Source organism: Hydra vulgaris, chromosome 12, assembly GCF_038396675.1.
Source record: "Hydra vulgaris chromosome 12, alternate assembly HydraT2T_AEP".
NCBI lineage: Eukaryota > Metazoa > Cnidaria > Hydrozoa > Anthoathecata > Hydridae > Hydra > Hydra vulgaris.
The window spans coordinates 61,867,313-61,888,405 of record NC_088931.1 but is presented as its reverse complement, the minus strand read 5'-3'; the positions used below and the strand labels follow the sequence as shown (position 1 = coordinate 61,888,405).

General features: G+C 24.6%; 1 protein-coding gene across 1 annotated transcript; it reads right to left on the bottom strand.

The window, feature by feature from the left end:
- Window positions 1-3,544: 3,544 nt before the first annotated feature.
- LOC100215802 (exosome complex component RRP43) lies at window positions 3,545-20,875 on the bottom strand. Its single transcript, XM_065814000.1, has 12 exons — window positions 20,752-20,875; window positions 20,523-20,562; window positions 20,405-20,441; window positions 20,257-20,320; window positions 19,395-19,468; window positions 15,910-15,955; window positions 13,790-13,895; window positions 13,664-13,709; window positions 11,969-12,065; window positions 11,721-11,841; window positions 4,314-4,417; window positions 3,545-3,702 (listed from the first exon to the last, which is right to left on the bottom strand). The coding sequence occupies exons 2-12, from the start codon at window positions 20,537-20,539 to the stop codon at window positions 3,584-3,586; spliced, it is 831 nt and encodes a 276-aa protein (XP_065670072.1). The 5' UTR covers window positions 20,540-20,562; window positions 20,752-20,875; the 3' UTR covers window positions 3,545-3,583.
- Between the last annotated feature and the right edge of the window lie 218 nt (window positions 20,876-21,093).

Below are 21,093 nucleotides of genomic sequence, written 5' to 3'. Positions count from 1 at the left end.
TTTAATTTGGAGAACGATCTTTCTCCAAGAGGCTACAGTAACAGGCACAGTCAAAAATATACTTATTGCCTGTCCTAATATTTGGAAGATTAGGTTATGCGAAAACAAACAATCCAGAACAATTAATGCATCCAAATGTTTTGTTTCTGTAATGCTTCAAGATTTTCAATTTTATCGCACAAATGCATTAATGTTGGTTTTTTTTTCTTTTTTAGTAGGATCCCACCCAGAAAAAAAGATTCTATAGAATTTCTATAAACTCTTGAAACATATGGTCTATAGAAGTTCTATAGAATTCTATAAAATTTCTATAGAATGTCTATTAATTTCTATAGAAATTGCTATAAAACTCTTATTTTCTATAAAATAAAAAGTAGAAAAAAAAGTTCTATTGAAATTAATATAGATTTTATAGAATTCTATAGAATTTCTATAGACAATACGTTCCAAAAGTTTATATAAATTCTATAAAACTTTTTTTCCTTGGCAGGAAAAAAAGTTCTATAGAATTTCTATGAACTTTTGAAACATATTGCCTGTAGAAATTCTATAGAAATTCTATCAAATGTCTATTAATTTCTATAAAAATCGCGAGAAAACTTTTTTTTTTAAGAAAAAAAAGTCGAAAATAAAGTTCTATAGGAGTTTCTATTAAATTAATAGAGGTTCTATAGAAATTCTGTAGAATTCTATAGAATTTTTATCGGCCAAATGTTTCAAAAGTTTATAGAAATTCTATAGAACTTTTCCTTGGATCGGGCAGTTTAACTTGTAAATCAGCACAATATTTCATTTTAGTCTCTCGATCACTACTTTCCCTTTTTTGTATCTGAAAGCAGTTTTACAGTCAACAAAATAAATATCTTTTTTAAGATATGCTAACGGTAGGTTAACGAAGAAAAAAGTATGTATATTTCCAAAACAATATTGTAAAACATTTTGATTTCAGGTGAAGATTACAAAAATTATTTTGCTTCAAGCTTTGTATTGTCTCAAATATTATTTGAGTCAAACAGACTTTTTTCTAATAATGCTTGATATAGTTTATATTAATGTGAAGATATTTTTGCAAAATCAACTATCAATTCAGAGAAACTAGCTCTTACTCTGATTTTATTTGTGATTAAAAGTTTCATCATCGATTCTTGGCAAATACTTTGGTCAACCTGAATTTTTTATCGAGATTTTTGACAATTAGTAATCTAATGATTTTTATTATAGAAATGTAATTGAAGACACGATAAAAAAAGTGAAAGTCACATAATGATTAGTTTTTCTCTCACTAACGCATCGGATGCATTAATGTTTTTAAATACACCTGAGAAAAATAATTCTTGGGTGGTCCAAAGATTATTTTCTCAGGTGCGTTTAAACATATTAGTTCATTACTACGCATTATGATATTGAATTCTTTAATAAAGGTATATAATATATTTATATTATAGGTATATAATAACACTTTCATTTAACATATTTCTCATACTGATATGCATTCTTTTTCAAAGACATAAATGTTAATAAATGCTGCTATCTAATAAATGTAAGCAATTAATTTATGCTACACACAAACGAATGCGACCAACTAAGGAATGTTTTTTACAAAATAATATAATCTTATATATATATATATATATATATATATATATATATATATATATATATATATATATATATATATATATATATATATATATATATATATATATATATATATATATATATATATATATATATATATATAGTATGCATATATATATATATATATATATATATATATATATATATATATATATATATATATATATATATATGTATTTTCTACTTGATTAAAATCTTGCGTTAATTTTGGGACACTCTTTATAATATTTTTAATATTAGTGCAGCAGCAATAATCACCGATATAAGAAAAGATTTTAAAGTAGCAGGCTATTTTTCTTCTATTATGTCATATCGTGTTGTCCAAATTGTAAAGCCATAAAAAATTTGTTATGAAAGACTCGACTGACAACTACACTGGTCAAAAAAGAAAAAAAATTGTTTGTTCCTAGAGATTTTTTGTTTGTTTCTTCTTCACTTGAACAAATATTTTTCAAATATAACAACAATTTTTCCCTAACAGCTTTTATTTTTAACTTCAATTACTATTTTAACTTTGCGGATTTTTTGGACTCCAAAATATATATTTTTTTGTTTTGTTTTAGATAATGCTTCGGAAAGAAGATGTTGTGCTTAATTCAGGTTATTTTTGTTATATTTACGGCGAATATATATTTAAAAAAATATTGAAAACCAAAACGAAACGAAAGCAAAAATTTATTACAACTTTTTAAAATATGCGTATCATCAATAATTTAAAATAAAATAGTGTAGTGACAACAAGCCATCGGATACTCATATGCCAAAAATGTCAGGTTTGTCTACAGGTTTCGTCCAGTGGAAAAAGGGACGCAATACAGTTTGTAACACCCATTGTTTGGCGAGAACGTCAAAACCACCAAGACAACTGCTACTTCTGCTTTGGAAAAAAAAACTAACCCTTGAAATTGAAGTAAATATCCTACCTTATCTTCTGCTCTTAACTAACCTTAGTTAAAACCTTAACTAACCTTAATTAAAAACGAGAGGTACAATCCAGCACATCTAAACCATCTGATGATCCAAATCTCAGTGAACCTGAACAAAATAGGTCAAGTAAATACTTGACCTATTTTTTTCAGGTTCACTGAGATTATTACCATAAATGGGTACTTTGTATTGATTTGAAAATGAATTATTCTCTTCTAGGTCAACAAGGGGGATACACAAAGTTCCCCTGTTTTATTTATTCCTGGGACAGTCATGACACCATTGGTCACAATTAGTTTGGCCAGTGTGGGAAGAGCTAAAAGATAATTACTTGACAAAAGTGGTGAACGTTTTGATTTTCTTTTACGCAAGATTAAATCCAAAAAAAAATAATTAAAAATCCGTATTTTTGATGGGCCACAGATTAGTCATCAGTGGACGCAGACTTACTCTATATACTTTATCTAAGGATTGTTTTACAAATTAAGAAATAAAAGCGATAAAGTCTTGATTTATTTTATCACAGAATTATTAACATATCACGCTTTTACACTTATTTTTATTTAAATATTTACTTTTGTAAAAATTTAAAATCATTAAATATATGTAGAATAAAATTGTTTCTTTAAAAGTTAAAAAATCCTAATTTTTGATAAATCTTGAGCAACTCAAACTTATAGGAAAAAATTGTGTACGAACAGCTGTATATTTTTCTCGCTTATTAAAAATTTAACTTAAAAAGATTAATTGTTAGCCTAGAGTAACTCATGCAAAGCTTATTTTGCTGCGAATAATGAATTAGAAAGTTTTATCATATAAAGTGTTGCTTTGACAACTTTTAGATTTATTTTTTACATTTTTGTTAAATTCACTTATTTTAAAACCCGGCAGTTATAACAATTCGGTATGGTGTCAACGTTTTCTGCAAAGTAGACTCTATTCAAATAAAAATGCTGTTTTTTTTAAAATATTTTATTAAACGCGACATTATTTACAAGAAATCCATTGAAACATAAAGTTATATTGATCTATCATTACATTCACTAGCTTCATGAATTAAACTATCAAGTTCTTCAGCACGATGGATTGCGTATTTTATACAAGTACGCACTGAGTCTTCGTTCACACTACAACCACCTAAATGTATTTAATGAATTTTTAACATAAGATGATTTGATTGTAATTTGTAATTGTCATCTTAAAAATTTAAGAAAAAATTAACTTCCCTTTCAAAAACACCCTTTATTCTGTATTATACTTTTTATTAACCCTTTTTACGACCTTGATTTGATTGTAATTTGTAATTATTATCGTTTTAAAAATTTAAGAAAAAATTAACTCAACTTTTATAAACAGCCTTTATTCTGTATTATACATTTTATTAACCCTATTTACAAGCAACTGTGGCTCTCCTATCTCATTTTCCTTAATAATCTCAAAGTTTAATGAACTATTTATTATTAATTACACATTTATACTAATAAATAATAATTATTTATAATACAACTAAATAATTAAATAAAATAATTTATAATTACAAAAAATTAATGACATTTTTGAATAAAGCTAATTAGTAACTAAAAATTACTTAACAAATCCATGACCATGTAATTGTCATTTATTGTAATATTATGATCTCAAATTTTGAGACAAAATTAAAATAGTTAAAGAAACTCAATGAAAAACCAAATTATTTATTATAGGTGAAACTAAAGTTCTAAAGCTTTACATACAAATTAAAAAAATACCTGGTTTGTAAATGGATATGATATTTTTTTCATCGCCTAAAATTATGGTCAAAGAAGATAAAGATAGTTGTTCCTCCTCATATGTTGGATCCACCAAGAGCTTACTAATTCAAGAAAGTTTAAAACATTCTTTAATAAAATCATTTATAAACAATCATTTGGTTTTAATTGTTTCAAATAAAACTTTAAGTAATAATAATTAATTGGCAAGTAACATTTGTACAGATATCTTTAGTCAATACAATTAATATGTAAGAAAATTCTTATTAATTGAACATTTGTACAGATATAATTAGTCAATACAATTAGTATTTAATATATCTCATATATATGCAAAGTTCATAAAAAAACAATTAGTTAAAAATTAAAAAAATGAATGAAACATATGGACAAGTATATGTAAACTCAATTTTTTTAAATTTATTTTTGCTTCTTTTTTAATAGTGTTTGATTCTTTTATTTGTTTTGAGTTAGATTAACCCTTTTCTAAGGAATTTAAAAAAAATTATTTTTAACTACTAAAGTTAATAAATATTAAAAAAACATTCAATGGAAAAAAATGTCAAGACCTGTATTTCACAAAGTTTCTTCAATTTTGATATTTTCTTGACATCAAGTTGCATGCCTTTTATTTAGTTTTTAATGTTACGTTTTTTGTTTTTTAATTAGTCCTTTTGATAGGTTACCCAAACTATCTATCTTTTGTTAGGTTACCCTAACTAAAAGTAGCGTATTATACCCTAATTAGTTGCGTATTATTCCATATATATCTTATACTGCATAACATACATATATAATACATACATAACATCTTATACACGAAATTCATATTATACATACATAACATCTTATACATGAAATTCATATTTTTATTGTTATATTTTATTATCAATACTTGCCTAAAATTAAAGAGCAGAACTTTATTGAAAAGTGACAAAAACTTAATTATAGCTTTATTACAAAAACTTTATTTATTTTTAAAACTGAGATACTATTATGCAAATTTGTTTAAAACTAATATACTATTACTCGGTGTAGTTGAAGCAATTTTTAAATATGATACTTTGTTGACTACGACATATTTCCGTAAAATGATTAGGTTTGTAAATTACGAAAAGACGAAAAAAATTCAAATGATAAATTTTGTGGTATCATAAAATATAAATGTTTGCAGCGAAACAACCCAGACCAAAGATTCTTTTTTTTAAAAAAATCTTCTTAAAACCACAACCGCTTTCCAGATTTGAATAAGATTTTAAATAAATACGCTTTTTAGGTGAAATGAACATCATAGTTTAATAATATTTTCTGTTCTGATTGTTTATTGGCAATTTTTCTTAATTATATGCTCTTTCTTGGTCGGAATTCTAGTATTTTTTGTAAAAATTGATAGAAATATTGTATTTTGACAACTATATATAAGTTAATATAAGTCAGAACCGATTAAAACTAGGATCTATAGTGGGTTAAAGTACTTTTTCAAAAGGGTTTAACTAAACTCATGTTAACGCCGACGAGCGAAAGTATCTAAAGACTTCAAAATGGTGTTCTTTAGATTCACTATTAAGGGTATTAAAAAGGTTTTGAAAATTATATATATAAAAAAAAAAGTTTCTTTAAACATTAAAAAAACCTGAAGCAAAAAAAAATTGTTCGATCTAAAGCTCTTGTTTGGACATAACGTTGATAAAACCATATACGTTGATAAAACCATATACGATAAAAACATATACGTTGATAAAACCATGCTTATTCCAAATAAAAGAATTCGAATAATTTGTAAATCGCTATAACTACATCGAGTACGCAAATTTGTTTAAAAATAACTTTTTTAAAAAAAGAACTTTTTAATAAAATAAATTTAGCAGAAGAGTTGTATTCTTTTTTATTACTACAAGACAACTGAATTATTTTATACTTTAAACTAACTTAAATTACTTTATTTTATTTTATATTAACTTGAATTACAAGAACATAAACAATATAAAAATTAAGGATTTTAAGGAGATTTAAGGAGATATTTTCCTAATAATTAAGGAGATTCGGTCGCGAACAACAATTTTTTGAAGGAAAAAGTAAGGAGAATTAAGGAGAAAAAAAATATATTAAATTCTTTCTTTTTTCGATTTTAAATATAAATAGATGAACTATTATAAATGAATATGTATATATATATATATATATATATATATATATATATATATATATATATATATATATATATATATATATATATATATATATATATATATATATACACACACACACACATATATATATATATATATATATATATATATATATATATATCATCGTTGTCAACATATAAGTTCATTATTTTTTCCAACAAGTTTCTTTTTTTTAACATATAGCTTCTCTAGTAACTCTGGTTTTTCGCAAGTGGCTCTTTTTAATGCATTAGATTATGATATATCAGCTTTAATGTCATCTAAAAAAAAAAAAATCATTAAATAATGACATTACATTTAGTGATATAAACTAAAAACACATTTATATTCAAGGCATAAACCTAAGGCTATTCTTTTCCAATTTCAACAGATGACTTCTTTAAATTCTCAATTATAGATAATGTCTGTCAAATTTAAGTATTGACAATTTCAATATCTTCTATAACTTTTCTTTTTGCTTTCATTTTCACTGTTTTTTCTACAGACAGGGCTTTTGAACATTGATCATCAAAATACTTCTTTCTTGCTTGTTTGCAGTAATTTAATCTTTTGTTATTTCAACTTTATGAGCCTTGAAGCCATGAAATGTGAGGTAATCTTGGATTGAACGTAAAGAGATGGTGCCTGGGGACATATTGTCATCGATCAGACTTTTGTTGCTGCTAAAACAACGTTCAACTTAAGTTTATCTGTGAGATAAAATGAGGACAACTCTGAAAATGTGCTGTAGATTTGCATACATCTTTAAATCAGTGTATTTCCACAAAAAGTAGTCCAAACAATCCTAACCTTTATCAAAAGTCAAAAATACTTCTTTGTTATCAACGATCACACTTTTATAGAACCTGGAATATTCCTTCTTAGCTAAATCACCAACAGAAGTTCTATGTTTCTTGAAAGTAACAAGCTTCATCAACAGTTTATCAAAAAATAATCACACTTTTCTGTGATATTCAACCATAAATGATGGGGAAATACACACCAGACAGCAAGCAACCAGTGAAGACAAAGGGCTTTTCTCAATAATATGAATACACATTGAGACAAAAAAATCACATAATTCCTTTTTGAACTTGTCAATTTGAACATCAGTAATCTTTTTCTTACTCTTGAGTTGCTGGAGATAATACTTCAATGAAAAACTAACATCAATCTTGCTGGTTGAAAGCCAGTTTGTGCAATTAAACAAATCTATTTTTAACAAAGATGTTGTAGGTTTGTCATTTAAAAGAAACATCTAATCGAATGAACTTTGCATAAAAGTTGTGTGGTAGTTCTTCAAGTATCACCACCAGAAAAGGAGTCATTGGTTTATCAGTTTGAAAAGAAACTAGAAGAAAAAAAATAGCAAGATTGAAAATAACATTTTGTGATTTTTTGTCAAAATTTTAAAAATAAAATGAAAAGAAAATTTCAGAATATTTCTATACTTTTGTAATAAAACAAAATATATTACATAAAAAGCAATAAATATGCATCTGGATCAAATATTACCTACCAAGGAATGTATTTAGACTGCCACTTAATTCTTCAAAAAAACTTTAAAGGAACTTTTGTTCTAAACTAAAAATTTGTTCTAAAACTAAAAATTTGTTCAAGCACTTAAATGTTCAAAGTTGGTGTTTTACCCTGATTTACTTATACATTGACACAGACCAGACTTAAGAAAATGAAACCAACCAAAAAAGTTGCACTTGTTTTGTCCGCTGCAAAAGTCCAGGTTGCTTACTCTTTGGTAAAGACTTCCAGTAGTCAACAACTAAGATTACTTTTGACCAAACCTCTATTGCTTTCTTGGCAACACTTTGATTTTCAGACCGTGGAGTGCCACAAAATGTAAGGAAAATCTGAACTTGTTGCCTCAGCTATTCTTTCATAATCACTTGCTCTTGATAGACTTTAATGAAATATTTGGTACATTGCAAACATTAACTTCTTTAAGTTAATGTATGCAATGTACCAAATATTTCATTAAAGTCTAATCTGTAGCTTTAGCACCAGTTTGTAAGGATAGTATGTAAACCATAAGCAATATCAATGAGTGTACTTAATTCATTGTTATTAGGTTCTTTGTTGAGTATTTCCAAAAACAGTTTATTTACATGAGGGCCAACCATAGAAACCTGAAGCATTTTTTCAGCATTTTAACTAGTCATGCAGGATTTAAACATATTTAGAATATCTGGGGCTGCAGCTTTTTACATGAACTCTGAAGTATAATATCTTGTACAAACAGTATTCTTCTCTTCACTTCAATAGCGCACATGTAAGTCCATTTAACCTTTCTTTACAACTTTATTGTAAGACTCATCAAAAAGACATAGAAAGTTATCTAGTAGGTTAAGATCTTTTATCAGAATTTTTTTTAAATAAGGAGCAAGACCATGAGTTACTATATAGCCAGATTTTGTTCAACCACATGAAAAGTTGCTGGCAATTTTGCTATCTGGAAAGATCAAAGCAAATTGTTTAGACTTATTCTCACTTGATCTAAAAGAGTATTTGCTTCGAACAATATTTAAACACAAAATTAATCCTGCTTTCAAAACTGATTCCTTCTGAAGCATATCTGAAATGTAACATTTCTTTGATGAGGTAGGCTTCTGTGGTACCGATTGCAAAGTTTCTTTGAACAAAACAACATAACCCTCTTTAGGCAATCACTATATGTGCTTTGCTACTCTTGCATGTACATCAAGAGCTTTTATACCCATGCCTGCTAATGAGAATGACTTAAAACAAACTTTGCATCTTGCAAGGCTGGGATTTTTATTTTTCTGAAATCATAAAGTGTAACTATCATTATTTAACCAAATATTCCGGAAACAACTTTTATATTTAGGCATCTAAAGGTAATTAGTGAAAAACATATAACAATCTTTTTAATATGAAGTTTGTTTAATATTTTAAAAAAACACCCATTAAAATACTTACTCTAATACTCGGAGGGCTGATATATGATATACATATATGCATATATATATATATATATATATATATATATATATATATATATATATATATATATATATATATATATATATATATATATATATATATATATATATATATATATATATACTAGGGTGGTGCTAAAAACAACTTATTTTAAAAATGTCAGCTGACAACCCCTAAATGTTTTTTATATAATAAAATAATACTGGATTTAAATAATTTTTGAATAAAAAATATTTTTACGGGTGCCACAAGGCCCTTATACATCAAACAGGTTCCTAATATTATTAAAAAAAAAGTTTTTCAAAAGTATGTCATGTTGGGTCTCAAATGATGCAAAAATATATAAAAATTTCAAAAATATGAATCATTTTATAAATATATTATTATTTTAGATTTTAGTAAATAGAAAATGACATTTTTTAATTTAAAACCAAAAAAGGGGAATTTAACAAGATTTTTTTAATTATAATTTTTTTATCTCTGCATTTTATAAAACAAAGATTATTTTTGAAATTTTTACATAATTTTGCTTCATTTGAGCCCCAACATGATATACTTTTGAAAAACTTTTTTTTTTATAATATTAGGAACCACTTGGAGGTCTTGAAACCACTGCTTGACTACTTTTGCAGTGTGTTTCGGATTGTTGTCTTGCTGAAAAACCCATTTTATTGGCATATTCCATTCAGCATGAGGTAACACAACATCTTTCAGCATATTTTTATACATTGAGGGGCCACCTCAAGTCTGAAACTTGCCCTAAAAGACCCTAAACAGAAGAAAAAAAAGTTTTTCAAATGTATGTCATGTTGGATCTCAAAAGAAGCGAAATTTTATATAAATTTTAAAAATAATAAAAATTTTACACAAGAATTATTATTTTAAATTTTATTACATAAAAATTATTATTTTTTAACAAAAAATTATAAAATAAAATTTTTTTAATGGTTTTTGTCAAAAAAATTTTATAAGTTATTTTGAACAAAAAATGATATTTATTTTTGTAATTTTTATAAAATTTTGCTTCTTTTGAGACCCAACATGACATACATTTGAAAAACTTTTTTTTCTTCTGTTTAGGGTCATTTAGGGCAAATTTCAGACTTGAGGTGGCCCCTCTAAATCTCATTCAATTTTGAAAAAATTTAACAGAGTGTTTTGTGAGAACCAATTGAAAGTTTTAAGAATAGGGACAGATCAATTTTTGAAAGTACGGGGTATTTGATGCACCCTAATATATATATATGTGTATATATATATATATATATATATATATATATATATATATATATATTATATATATATATATATATATATATATATATATATATATATATATATATATATATATATATATATATATATAAATAAAAGTATAGAATTTTAACTCATTAAAGACTTAACTATATGCTTCTCTAATGATAAGTATAATCCATTTGCTTTAATAAAATTTCCTAGATGATAAAAAAAAAAAAAAAAAGTAAGGAGAAATTAAGGAGAGCAGTCAAATTTTAACTTTTTTTAAGGATATTTAAGGATTTTTAAGGAGTTTTTTTTTTTAAAGGATATTTAAGGTTTTTAAGGAGGAGTGGGAACCCTGTATATATATATATATATATATATATATATATATATATATATGTATATATATATATATATATATATATATATATATATATATATATATATATATATATGAATATATATATATATACACACACACACATATATATATACACACACATATATATATACACATATATATACATATATATACACACACATATATATATATATACACATATATATACATATATATACACACATATATATATATACACATATATATACATATATATACACACACATATATACACACATATATATGTGTTTCTTCAACTTAGTTTCTCCGCGCAGCGGCCTTGCTCGGTTGCAAGGTTCGTGTTTCGGAGTTAAAGAGTTGAGAGAGGGTTGCACCACGAATAACAACTAAAAAAAAATAAAATAAAAATAATAAAAAAAAAAAAACAATAAAATGAGTAGCCTCCTCGACTGTAGTGGCCCCCCTCGGGCCTTGGGGAGGTGAATAATCTAAAAAAAAAAAAATAAAATATACATATATACACACACACAGATATATATATATATATATATATATATATATATATATATATATATATATATATATATATATATATATATATATATATATATACACACACACACAGACATGTTATTAATTTAAACTTAAAGTTATTACTTATCAATCAATTCCACAGTTGTAGAACTTAATCTTGTAGAAAGCTCTAAAGTAAATTGTTCTGTTGGTGATGCTTCAGGTGAACCAGTTTCTTCATTAATTGTAACAACAGGCAATTTTGCTAGGTAATATTCAAAATTATTATTAATAAGTAAGGTATTTTTTGAAATATTATTTAACTTTAACATTTTTCAAACTATTTTCTATATCAATTTTGGTTACCAAATTTAAAGTAAGTAATAACTTACTGTTTAGAAGTGCAATATATAAAGATGCAATAATGGCATCAATTAAGTTGCCATCATGGCTAATACAAATAATGTCAGCATATATAACCCAGCATAGCTAAAAAAACAACAACAAAACAATCAGTGTGTATTAACTAATATACACTATTTTCATATTCCATAATGCTTTTTGAACCTGGGATACATTATTTATTTGTATAATGTAGAAGTAGAATGAATGACAACGGTAATGTGAAATAAATTTAAATATTAATTTTTATCACTTAAAAAAAAGGTACAATATTCTAGTTAAATCACAAAAAATTGAAGTGGTTCCATTAGGTAAGGAATTTATTTGTCAGATACTCAACTGATCATTAGTGCTAGCTTGAATAATTTGCTAATTGTAAATCATCTAATAAAATTAATTTTTTCGTTCCGGTTGTTAATTGCACCTGATTTGTGTAGCAAATTTTATATGCAGCAGTTTGGGTATTAACCAGTTTATCAGTTTTGTAATAAAAAGTTTGTTACATAAAAATAAAAGTTTTGTAATAAAAAGTTTGTTACATAAACTTAATTAGTTTTATAAAAGTAAAAAGTAAATTTTGATTTTAGAAAAGAATGTTTAATGACAATAGGAACTCAATATTGTGTGCTAGAGTGTGCTAGTGCAAGTTATCAAGCTACTAAATCAGATAACCTGAATTTCTAACAACTTTGAACTGTTTATAGGAATGATAACCTCATTAAAGCTTTGAGATCCCATAGATTGTTTTTGAGCTCTAATATTAGATTTTAGAGTCAAACTAAAGTTAGTTGTTCTAAACAATTTATTAGGAACAGATAAAGCTCAGGCAGCTGCAGTCAAACAGAGTTGAATGTAAAATATAAGGTTTGTAACGTGTTTATGTTTGCATTGTGCTCTATACAACTTAAAATGATCATTGTTCTGATGTTCACTGATCAAGCTGAACAATAATTTTCATTTGGTGTGCCTCTAACATGTAATCAAGGAAGTTATTAGAGCTGTATTTGAAAAAACTTTAATTAGCACTTCCAAAAGACCAGAAATCTTTATTTTCAAAAGATTCACTTTTATTTATTATTATTAGGTGTTCACTTTAATTTATTAGCTAGACAAGAAATCTTATCTTCAAAAGATTCAAAGACAACAGGCAGCTTGTGCATTGAAACAGGTTCCTGGTAACTTCATCAGATGAATTAGTCGATTCTTTAGTCGGATTATTTTGACTGAATATTAGATTGATTTTTAATGAGTTAGGAAACTGGCTTTGATGGTCTTGAATAAATTGAAGTAACTAGTTGATCTGTTGTAAATTTTTTTTTGCTGAAATCTTAAATAAGGGACACCACTCTTTTAAACCCTGATATTTACATTTGTTTATTCCTTTCAATTTTATATGATTTATTTATCATTTTTTGATTTTATTTTATTTCTGATGATGATCTGAGCTAGACACATTGAAATTTTATGAAAAAATAAGTTTTCATGTTGCTCTTGTTTATGCTTTTACCCTAATGATTTATCTTTTTAGCAAAATGAAAAATAATCTAAAAATTTTTATTTATACCCATTTTCAAAAATTATACTAGTATTAATAAAAATAATAATAAAAATTAATAAAAAACAATCAAATTTTTAAAAATGATAATATAGTAACAAAATTCCAAAAAGTGTTGTTCTATACTAACTTTTTTTTCTTTGATGCAAAGTTTCTTGAGATTTATTAGTTTGCAGCTACAAAAAGATACAGAAAATAAAAGTAAATACAATTTCTTTTAACATTTTAAACAAAATTAGCAAATGTTAATAAATACTTTTCTACAGTTTCAGCAATAAATTGACTCATAGCTTGAGCCTGATCACTTGGAGGACCTGGACGAAACTCATGGGAACAAAGCGCTGGTAGATCAACATTTGGTACTGAAAGAAACCAATATTATTATTTTAAAAAACATCATTTATTTTGTTTTGCTTCTTTTGAGGTTTAGCATACTTTAGAAAAAAAAATTCTATATTAATATGTGTGTGCATATATATAAAAAAAATATTTCCTAATCTTGCACGAAAGGTTTGGTACTACTAAGTACAGAAATATAATTTTATATTTGACTATTTCAACTACAGAAAAGATAACTTCTTGTTAAAAAAAATCTTTTTTTTTCTAAAAGCTTTTTTTCTCTAATTGTAAACACCTTGAAATTTTTGTAAGAAAAACTTTGAGTAGAAAATATTTGAACAGAGTAGATAAGTTTGCTGAGTTGTTAGCAGTCTTATTATTTGAAATAGTGAGTAAAATTTGAGAATAAGTTTTTCAACATTTTTAACAAAACATATCCATATTTTTGTTTAAAAAAGTTCTTTGAGATTAAACATATTACACGAATGAAGAAATTTTGGATTATAAAAATAATTTAAGAGATTTTATCACATACACATCTAAAAAAAATAAGATTGCGTCACTGAACATAAAGATAAAAATGTTTAATTACCAATATGAAATTAGATTATAGGGTAAGGTAATTTTTAGAAATTCTATAATTTAAAGTGAATTTGTATTGCTTTTCTAAAACTTAGTTATAGTTGTAAGTTAACAAAATAAAGTTAGGCTGCAGTACCACTGACACCATCAAAGGGATAACTAGCCTTTTGAAAAATGGGATGATTGCAGTTAAAGGAAGTCAAAATACCATTCTAAAGTTTAGATATCCTTGTGGTTTTCAGTCAAATAAAATTTGCATTTTAATATTGTAAAGTGCTATCAGTAAATATTTGTAAAATATTGGATTAATGTTTACATTTTCTTATAAATTAGTACATTTTTAAGAAATTGAATCAAAATTAGTAAGAAAAAAATGCTAATAAAATTATTCTGCTAAAGCAAAAATAAAAGTTGTAAAAAGTCGCACTTTAAAAAGAAAACTTACAAATAAACCTCAAAGACAGCTCATCTTTTAAAAAAGTTTAACACATAGGAAAAGCATTGAAATTTTTTTTTGAAACACTATCAAATTCAATGGAAAAAGCTGAATTTCTTTTTATTCTTTCAAATAGTTCTGCTAGTAAAGAATCACTTTCAGAAAGTCCTCCAGCATGTTCAAAGCTGTATGGACTTTCTGAAAGTGATGCTTTAGCAGTGGTAAACTTTTATAATGAAAAAATTTCCCCAATATAAAAGATTTCATTCAGATTCAATTGCCTGATGAAAAAACAAACAATATGTCATTTATATTATATATTAAAAGAAACTTTCGAAAACTCAGGAAATGAATCAGCAAATTTTGAGGCCTGTGCCCACACATTGTGAAACCTGCTAGAAAATTTCTGCATAATGTATCAATTTGTAGCTTGCATAAAACTATACAATTTGCTGTAGATACACTAATGAAATCAATTTAAGTTGAACCTGAAATGGTAAAAAATTTTGTTTGCAACTTGTGATATGATTGTGCCTATGACAAATATGTTGCATGCAAAGGTATGAAATAGTTAGAAAAACACTTGCAAACTGTTGATATATTTAACTCCGAAGTATCCTAGAACAAGTGTTTGCATATGTCTTAGTTTCAGAAGAAAACCTGAAACTAAAACATATCCAAACATCAAAAAAAAAAGAAGATGATTTTAATTGTATTATGTTGCATCATAATATAAATAAAATCATTCTTGTTTTAATTTTTTTCTGTTGTGTTTTGTTTTAATTTAAACACATGCTTTATTTTTTGTCTAATATCAATGTTATGACATTAAATTTAAATAAATTAAAATTAAATTTAACTTATATTATAAATAATAGCCAATTATATAATAACAGAGTAAAGTAAAGATCTTAGTAATTAATATTTTAAAGTATAATGACTATTAATCATATTATTAAAAAAATTATGTTCAAATAACTTTTCTTTTAAAAGTAAAAAAAAAAAATATATGCCAATACCAAAATATCCTTCATTAGTTTTTTCTACAGATGGTTCAGCAAGCTCCTGTTAAAACAAATAACAAAAACTACATTCATTGTTTACTAAAAAGTGTGTATAAATAGTGATCGATCACATGGTGTTAAAAAAATTGTGACTGCCATAATGTATGGCAATCAAAAGTAAACATTGCAAGAGTTTATTAGCATAACGTATCAACTAACAATACTTAGATATATCTTTAAGTGGATTTGTTTTTAAAGGTTATTTTTAATTAAATTTATGAAAAATTTAGTTCTCTCTCATGTCATTGATTTATTTTTGTTTAAATTAAAACTCTATTATAAATAGAGTTTCATTTTAATAATTTCTATAAATTTTTTTATTTTAATAATTTCTATTTTTTTATTTTTGTAAAATTTAAATAAAAGTTTTATTTTAAATATTTTCATTTTAAAAATAATATTAATAGTTTTATTATAAATAGTAATATAAATAAATTTTTTTAAATAATTTTATTTTAATAGTTCAATGTTTTAAATCCCAACTTTAGAAAAAAATTTCTCAATTGTATTAAAATTTTTTTTTTCTAAAATACTAAAAACTGTATACTTCAAAACATTAAAAAACTTTTAAAACATTTACAAAATTGTCAATGAATTCTACTAGTTGTGTTTAACATTTTGAAGACCTGTTATAAATTATAACGCATTAGATTTGCTTTTGCTTTTAATTTGCTAATTTTAAATTGTATAACTAAAACACAATTAATATATTTTGATTGTATGAACAAGTTAAATAAATTAATGAGCTGTTTCAATTTTTATATACATATATACATATATACATATATACATATATATATATACATATATATATATATATATATATATATATATATATATATATATATATATATATATATATATATATATATATATATATATATATATATATATATATATATATATATATATATTGATGGATTGATTTTTTGTTCCTCAACACATAAATTTGAAAACTTTTTAGAAATATTATGTTCTTTAACTTTCAGGGAAAGTTAACCAGCTTAGTATATGATTTAATTTGATTATTTATAAGAAAAAAGTTGGTTAGTAGTAATTTTTTTTAATTATCCTAAACTTTTTATGTCGAGTATTAGCTAATACGATGTATATAAATTAAAACAACATTCATAGGGCTGCCAGATGCCCAGCTTTTACATCAGAGAATACACTGCCGAAGCTATAAAAATAATTATTTAAACAGTGTTCTTCTTCGTGAAAGCTGGACATCTGGCAATACTATATTATCTATATTTGGATAATAATTCACAATTAAAATCTTGTGTTATTAGTTTTTAAATTATGAAATTTATGATATTATAATTATGTTTATGATATAATTATTTGAGATTAGTTACTCTTTGAATAACATTTTTATTCCAATTAAAATTTTGTGGCTTGATGAAGACCATTTTTTTGTTGCTGAGGAGTTTATTGTCAATTGTAACTAACTTTATGTTTTTGGGGTTCATTCTCTCCCACAAAAATAGACTATCCATAACTAATGGTTCCTATAGAAAAAAACATATATTTTAAGACTTTATAAAACCCTTTTTTTTAATTAATAATTAAAATATACTGTATACCATTAAAAATCCCCCCAAAACTATGTTGACTTAACATAGTGACCAGAATGAATTCTTAATAACTATAAAGAAAATTATGAAGCAAATGTTCCACAAAATACTACAAAAAATAAAGTCAATAATAAGAACTTAATTATTTTTTTATTGGTAGATATGATAGATCTCTGTACCAAGAAGCTGTAAAACCATCAAGTTAATTGGATAAGCAATTCTAGAGAAATTACTTTTTAAGCTATAACAGTATATTGAAAAATTTTGTTTTAAGAAAATGCAAAAATAAAAACATAAAAAAAAAATGTCACAAAAACTCAAAATCCTCTATGAATAGGATAACAATCTTCTTCTTCAGCTGACTTTTATTAGGGTGCATCCAACGCCCCATACATTCAAAAACTGATCTGTTTTTTCAATCAAATTTTTTCAAAATTGAATGAGATTTAGGGGGGCCACCTCAAGTCTGAAACTTGCAACAAGACCCTAAATAGAAGGAAAAAAAGTTTTTCAAAAGTATGTCATGTTGGGTCTCAAAAGAAGCGAAACTTTATAAAAATTTTAAAAATAGTTATCATTTTTTGTTAAAAATACCTTGAAAAAAATGTTTGACAAAAACATGAAAAAAAAGGTTTTTTTTAATTTTTTGTTAAAAAATAATAATTTTTATGCCATAAAACTTAGAATAATAATTCTTGTGTAAAATTTTGTTATTTTTGAAATTTTTATAAATTTTTGCTTCTTTTGAGACCCAACATGTCATACTTTTGAAAGTTGTTGCAAGTTTCAGACTTGAGGTGGCCCCCCTAAATCTCATTCAATTTTGAAAAAATTTAACAGGGTGTCTTGTGAGAACCAATAGAAAGTTTTAAGAATAGGGACAGATCAATTTTTGAATGTATGGGGCGTTGGATGCACCCTAACTTTTATCATAAAATAAGATTTTCCATTTATTTATAATGAATAATCATTTTGATTTTCAAAAATAACACTCTAAATTTGTAGTTTCTATTGTTGTCCATTATTATTGTTATAAATTTTATTATAAACTCTAAGATACTTTAGAAAATTAAAAAGTGATCAACATATTATTTATATACATAAAATTTAAAATTATTAAAACAACTTAATTGATTTACAATGCTCAAACAACTAAATAAGTTCACTCTATATGAATTTTGTAAGTTAGCAAATTCAAAACAAAATCAAATCAAATGTTATAATATATAACTAAAAGTCTTAAAAATGTAAAAAGTAAATTACTCAACTTATTGATATAAGATAGTAAATATTTTGGAGTATATTATATAAGTTTACTTTGTTGTAAAGGTTAACTATATTGTTTAACAGTGTTTAGAAAACAAAATATTTTATATTAGTTTTTAGTTTAATGACAAATAAATTGACTATATCATGAGATTCTACATAAATTCAAAATAATAAACTTTTTAACACTAAATTTTATTGGTACCGAGAAGTTAGTTAATAAATGCTTTTATGCTTTTTTATTTTGTTTACTTTGTTTGACCTATAACATGGCGCACCTAACGCGTAATGCTGTGACATCATCTGAACACTACATATAATTAAATAAAAATAACAAAATTAGGTATGAAAAATATATTTTTATAGCAAAATACTATGGAAAAAAAAAGAAAAAAAAAAGTTGTTTACGGGAATAAAATACATTTTAATATATTTTATTTTTGAAAACAACTTTTTCAAAAAATTGAAACATATTTTATTCCCATAAAATTTATTTTAACCCCATAATCATCCACTAGTAACACACACACACAAGCATACACCCTTTTGCGTATTTAAATCAGCATTTGGTAAGCAAAAATTCAAAAATAAACTTACAGCTTTTATGCCACATACAACAATTGTGTTTCCTATTCTTACCAATCCTGAACCTGAAGCTGTTTTGATGGAATCTTAATAAAATAAATTTCAAAACTGTGAAAACTTTACTAAACTGTGAATACTTTACTAAAATCAAGAAACATTAAACTAATTTCAAGAATCATATATTGTGAATGATAGTAAATATACATATATATATATCAGCTAAAACAATGATCAGCATATATGTTATCAGTGATGACGATGATGATGATGATGATGATGATGATAACAACAATGATGACAACGACAACGACAACAATGATAATGATGACAGACAGAAACATTATTAGTGATAGAGATAAATTGCAGTGATATCAGTCACACCAGTGGAAATACTTTGCTCAAAATAGAAAGGGTAAAGTATTAAATAAATTTTTTGTTAGGTATAAAAAATGAGATAAAGAAATCTTATGAAAAGTATAGAAAATGAGACAAAAAAATTATTTAAAAAGTGTGGAAAATAAGATTAAATAAAAATTTTAAAAAGCGTAGCATAAAATAAAATTATCTTTTGAAGTGTGCATAAGATGAAAAAATCTTTTAAGAAGTAACCATGAAATGAAAAAAGAAAACAAAATAAATATTTTAGTCCTATTAATGCAATAGATTTAGGAGTTAATTACATTGGTATGGATGACAATGTATTTTGTTTCATAAATGCTATAGATTGAAGTTATTTGCAATGGTCTGGGTGATGTAATTATGTAGTTATACATTTTTAAACAGGAATAAAATAATAATTGATGAAAAAACAAAACAGATAAAACAAAATAATAAAATTGTAAAGAATGTTATTTTGTTAAACAATCAAACCTACTTATATTAATGATAGTTTTTCTATATTCATGTAATGCACGTCCATCAGGTCGAATATTTTCTTTCTATAAAAACTTCATATTAAAAACTGACTTATCAAAAATCAATTAAAACTTACAAATCAAAAATCATATTTTTTGTTAACTTACAAGAAACTCTTTGTAGTATTCTAATGGACGAGCAATTCTATTTAAAAGAGATAATTATTAATCACTATTTTTGAAACAAATAAAATTATTGCAAGTGCAAAATTTAATAAAACTTTACTTAAAATCTTGTGCCATTTTAAGAAATATTAAAATTCTACCTAAACAAAAATGATAAATATTTAAAACACTAACATAAATATTAAAAGATAATTGGAACAAATAAAAAAAACACTATAAATATCTGAAAAATATTTTTAAAAAAATTGATAAGTATTACAACAAAATGTCAGAAAACTGCAAAACATATGCAAGAAAATTGTTTTAGGTTTACATATATACACACATACTGATTTCTTTGCCAACTAAGCCTAACAATGAAATGTCATTGATGACGACATACTGAAATAGCCAGCTGTGAGGGCTTTAGTACATACATCAAGATTTTGGGTTTGAGAAGGCATCTAGATATGGAGAAACTTAAGAAGAAAAAAAATTCACTTTTTATTAATTTTTGTTTTAATTCATATATGAAAAAGCTGTTTAAGTTCACATCAAGATTTTAAAACTTAAAATGTACAAAATATTAGAAAAGTGTTGACATAAATTTGCTAAAGCAAGTATGTATGTGGAAGTGTGTGCATGCATGTATATATATATATATATATATATATATATATATATATATATGT

Excerpts from the sequence above, each read along its gene's own strand:
- LOC100215802 (XM_065814000.1), bottom strand. Across the intron at positions 19,469-20,256 it reads AAAAACTATCATTAATATAA|ATTCCATCAAAACAGCTTCA; the intron begins GTAGGTTTGATT and ends TATTTTATTAAG. Across the intron at positions 12,066-13,663 it reads TTTGCATCAAAGAAAAAAAA|CTATGCTGGGTTATATATGC; the intron begins GTTAGTATAGAA and ends TTGTTTTTTTAG.